Here is a 5,181-nt window from a genome sequence, read left to right as displayed (position 1 = left end):
CACACTGCTGATAGAACAGTATCCCTCTTACGTTCACTAATCTTCACAAATAGTCATATCTCATCGAGCTGGATATTAGAATTTGTGATTTGTATGGCTTCACAATGCAAAATTCTTCCTGGAAATATTTTATTGTTGCAAACACTGTAGATCAAAGCTCTTGAAAAATTTCCAGCATCATTTTTTTTCTTCCCTCTCTTTAGTGGACCTCTTATCCAGATGTGTTGGGAATGCAATTCAACTTTGATGGATTTTACAAACAGGTTGGAAGTGCTTTTATTGGAAGCAGTCCTGAATTTGAATTTGGACTCTATTCCCTGTGTTTCATTGCTCGGCCTGGAAAAGTGTAAGTATATTGCTAGGGCCAAGGGTTATTTTCATGGCAGTTAAAATGGGAAGATGCAGTGCCAATAAAGGATGGTCTGGAAGTCAATGCATGTTTTTAATGTGCTACTTTCTGTGTATCAAAAGTGAAATTATTCAAGGTCTGAATGAAATTGGATCATTATTTCCAAGTGAAATGAAAGCTTCAGTCCAGTCAATTGTTTTCAGAAACAGAGCTGACAAGCAAGGAATAAAATAGCATTGACTATACACTCCCTAACATCTGATATCAAAAAGTGTGCCACTTTTGAAGACAAAGGTTTCATTTAGCTATCTTAGTCAACAGATAGCAATAAGACATAGCCCCCACATTAAAGCCTGAGCAAAGTAATGGCCATTAAAACATCTCAAGATAGGTAGACTAAAAGTTCTGAATTTTTCCAGTAATGCTCAGGCAAGTAACTTTCACCATTTAGGAGTAGCACGTACAATAACTTCTTGCAGAATTTAGCAGCCTTAAGGCATGAGTCACATCAGTAGGTTCATTCAAGCAGTTTATTAAGGCTGTTCCATAAACAATCCTATTCATGGGATATCTTCTGAACTTTTCATGAAGAGGTTTCAGGGGTGGGTTTCAAATTTTAGCACTGGTTCCCTGCCCTGTTGCTGGTTGGCCGTAGCCATGGTAGGTGTAGCAGAGGTGGGTATTCAGCAGGTTCTGACCAGTTCTGGAGAACCAGTAGCGGAAATTTTGAATAGTTAGGAGAAACGGCAAATTCCACCCCTGACTGGAGATTTTACAGTATCCTTCCTCTGCCATGCCCACCATGCCCACAGAACAGGTAGTAAAAAATTTTGAATCCCACCACTGGGGTGTAGCCTAGTTGGCCTTCTGCACCACAGTGGGGAGGGGGGGGCGTTTTGGCCTCCCTGGGCTCCGGAGGCTCTCTGGAAGCCGGAAACGGGCCCATTTCTGGCCTTCCAAACTTCTGGGAGGCCCGGTTTTTGCCTAGCACTTACCTGCATCCAAAACAGGCCGCGTGGGGACTCCTGGGAGGGGAGGGGCAGGGTGGGCAGGGCCAGCCCGGAGTAGGATTTGTGGGTTGTCCGAACTGGGCAGAATCTTAGCTCTCGAACCGCTGCGAACCCCCAGCAGCCCATCCCTGAGAGGATTCCAAGCGGCAAAACAGACAACATTCATAAAGGTGGTGCTACAGAGAAAAGGTGAAATGGTTGCAAGGCTTGATTCGGCTAGCAATTTGACTCCATTGTAATCTATTCCAAATAATTATCTAGAGTTTTTATTTAAGAAAGATGATTATGCACCAATTTTTCAATCCTTCAGGTGTCATCTGAAAATTGGAGGCCACAATCTGGATATCCAAACGTATACTTGGGATAAATCCACTTATGGCAATGGCAAAAAGTATATTGCCACAGCTTATGTGGCTACCTCATGAGGTTGCAAGATTAAAAAAAAACACCTCTTGAAAGACCCAGAAACAATCCACAGAACATCCAATGTTAATCTCTCTTCATGCCATTTCACAACTGCTGTATATTGTATGTGTTCTTTGATCTTTTAATGTTTTATTCTTGATAGCTGGAATGGGTCATAGTGAAAAGAGATTATACATCTACAAGTCTTTGGGAGACTAAGTTCAGCTGGCAGGCATAGATACTAAGTAACTTTTTTCTGGAGATGACACACATTTCACTTAAAGTAAAAACAGAATGGAAAATGAAATCATGTTTGCTTTTGAAAAAAAGAACAACGGCAAGCAGGCAGCTCCACATTTAAAAACATTTCTAAAATTACCTGCCATTGTCTTTTTCTTGAAATAAACCGGCTTTCTATTTAGGCAAAAAAGAATGAAGAAACTTTGCAATAAGTGGAACGTATGTGTGTGTGTATGCACACACACATATACACAACACACACACACATTTCATTCATTTACTTATTCATTCACACACTGTTTAGCAAGAGTAGCTACTCCGGAAACTATTCAGAAGTGGGGACAAGAAGGGGAAGAGAATCTAAACCAGTATTTAGTATAACTATGTGAAATATCAAAACAGAATCTTTAAGAATGGTACTTAATTTCCTATTTCTGATCCATTGGGTTGATCTCTGATTTCTTTTTTGGTATATTGTTTAAAAAAACAAAACCAATTCTGCCATGTCACAGAAACTGGCACGCATTTAATTGTCCAGGGTTCTTTGAATTCATTCCCTTATGCTGCCTCTAAGCAGCATTAAAATTCAGAAAACTAAGAAATTGCACTAAAAGCTTAACATTTGTGTTCAAAATGTTTCTGAGCCATGGACCAAGTGACTAGTCTTTGACTAAACCACCATTTCTCAGGCCTTTGATTGGTCATATGGAGAAAATGGTCTCCTACCTACCTCACAGGGCTGTTGTGAAGTTGTAAAAGGATGATGGCAATATATATATATGTAATAAGATTCAAAATATTATATATTAATAATATAATGCATCTGTATGATTGGGTTAATAAATCTGTGTTTGAGTAACTTATTTTTAAAACAGGTTTGTCGGCTTCGCGAGCGGCAGGGATTTGCGAAGCTGCGCGATTTCTGCCGCGCTAGACGTTTTTGGGGCTCCGACCCAGCCGGGTACGGAGCTAGGCTGCCCTGCAGGGGCAGCTGAAGGTAGGGGGGATCCGGAGAAGGGTTTGGGGTGCTGCAGACCCCCTCCCTGGCCGGCAGAACCCCCTTTTCCCAGGACGGTGCAGCGGCGGTCCGTAATGGCCGCCACAAAGAAGCTGGCAGCCGGGTAAGAATGCGCAGGAGGAAGTGGAGAAAGTGATTGAGAGGAGAAAGTTTTTCTTGGCTCCTAGGAATCTAAGACATATTTAATAAAATTCCTGAAAAGTATGACTTTCTGAATAATACCTGCCAGAAGAGGAAAAAGCGGCTGCTTGAAGGTGCTGAAAGGATAGCTTTCCCTCTTTTCCCACGGAATAAATAACTGGATATTAAGAAACCTATTTTTTAGGTGGAAATTGGTTTTAAGCGATGAGTGGGAAGAGAGAGGATTAAAAAGAAAATATTTGTATGCTAAGATTTGTTGGAGCAGATGCCTTAAGGATTTGAAGACTAGAATATATTGTAACAAGACTTTAAACAGATTTGGACTTTCTTTCTCTTTGATTGATATCACCCCAGAAGGAGAAAGTGAGAACTCTGCCTTGGTTTGGACTGATTGATAACTTTGGGACTGTTTTATCTTTTTTATTTTCTTTTGAATATTCTGGTTGTTGTAAGAAGAAAGAAGGAGAAAAGAAAAGAAAAGATTTATAATGGCTCTTTCTGTTGAGGAGCTAAGAAATGGTGTGGAAGAAGCTTTCCTTTTCTTAGAAATGGCGCTTACTAATTATCAACAAAAATTACAACAGATGAAGACAGCAGAGGAACAAGAAAGAAAGGAAGGAGCCATCTTTAATGAATCTCAGAATTTGATCCAGAAAAAAGAAGAGAGAAAGAAAAGAAAAGAAGAGAAAAGAAGAAAACTAAAGGATTTAAGGACTTAAGATCTAAAAACATTTAAGAAAGGGAAAAATAAAGTGCAAAACCAATATGATGATTGTAAACAAAGGGGAAAAGAAATACGACAGAGAAGGGAAGCCGGTAAGGCAGAGGCTAGAAGAAGGGGGTAGAAAGTTTTGTTGGGAAAAGAAAGAAAGGGAAAAGGTGGAGAAAAGCTACAACGTTTTGAAATTAAATGGAAAAAGGAATTTTTATGGATAATGGATAAAGTAAAAAGATTTTGCAAGGTACATAAGATGAGATGGTAGTATTGCAATGGTTTAAGAGTTGATAAGAGATTAAAATGTTAAAATGTTTAAAAATGATTGGTTTTAAAACTTAATAATAGGAGGGGTTTAGAATATTGTTTTAATTAAAGAGTTTAATAAAATTATGGTATTGATGTTATTATGAAATTTTTATTATAGTATTTCTTTTTAATATTTGGATTTATTCTCTAATTATGCACTTAATTGTGTTGGATGTATTAGTTAGATAGAATGTACCAAGCAAAATCTGATTGGGTATTAGATATTATTTTAAAGATTAATTTGATTAACTTAGGGGGAGATAGAAAGGCATCATACTCTGATTAATGATTTCAGGAGAAACTGATTTTCTTTTTTTTCATAAGGGATGAGACAAAGGGATGATAAAAAATGGACAAAAGATACAAATATAATGATTTAAACTAAGATGATTAATTAAGGTAGAATTAAGAAGTGTGAAATATGTGGAGAAGTTAATATAGAAGGCTTAGAATGGTAAATAAAATAAGTAATGATATGTAAGATGAGCATGAATATAATTGAAGTCCATGAAGAGAGAGACACCTGGGTCCAAGTTACTTTCCAAAAAGATATTTTTTTATGTTTTGTGTGTTGTGTGTATATGTCTTTTTGGGGGAGAATTGGTAAAACTTGTAGAAATATAGAATGAGAATAATGGTAACTAAGTCAGAAAGAAACAGATGAAATAATAATAATGATATTGAATAAGAGTAAAGAGAAGTAAAGAGAAATTGAATAAGAGGTTTTGGTATATTATATGGAAATGGTTTAAAACAGAATCATAATTTATCTGACTTGTTAAATTTACAAGGGAAAAAGGTTTAAACATGTAATGAATAATGATAATTTGTGTGTTTTAAAAATTAATAAAACTTGTTTTTTTAAAAAAAAATACTGTATCACTGTCCATTTTGAATATATACACAGCAGGAGAAGGAAACTTGAGCGTTCACAAGGTCGATGCTATACGGAACAAAATTGTGACTGAATCTAGATGTTCTGCTTCAGAAACCA

General features: G+C 37.2%; 1 protein-coding gene across 3 annotated transcripts in view; it reads left to right on the top strand.

Annotated features, from left to right (window-relative positions):
• Window positions 1–2,879, top strand: part of ENDOU (endonuclease, poly(U) specific) — a 32,355-nt gene extending 29,476 nt beyond the window's left edge. For all 3 annotated transcript variants that reach the window (XM_087956538.1, XM_087956537.1, XM_087956539.1), the window contains 2 exons: window positions 204–346; window positions 1,670–2,879. In XM_087956538.1, the coding sequence (XP_087812664.1) occupies window positions 204–346; window positions 1,670–1,784 (258 nt within the window). In that variant the 3' untranslated portion in view covers window positions 1,785–2,879. The remainder of the gene's footprint in view (window positions 1–203; window positions 347–1,669) is intronic.
• The last annotated feature ends 2,302 nt before the right edge of the window (window positions 2,880–5,181 follow it).

Source organism: Notechis scutatus, chromosome 2 (genome assembly GCF_049901735.1).
Source record: "Notechis scutatus isolate UNSWTSFEM ecotype Mainland chromosome 2, rNotScu1.2, whole genome shotgun sequence".
Taxonomy (NCBI): Eukaryota; Metazoa; Chordata; class Lepidosauria; order Squamata; family Elapidae; genus Notechis; species Notechis scutatus.
Note: the sequence above shows the minus strand (reverse complement) of the source record. Positions and strands in the feature narration are given on the sequence as shown.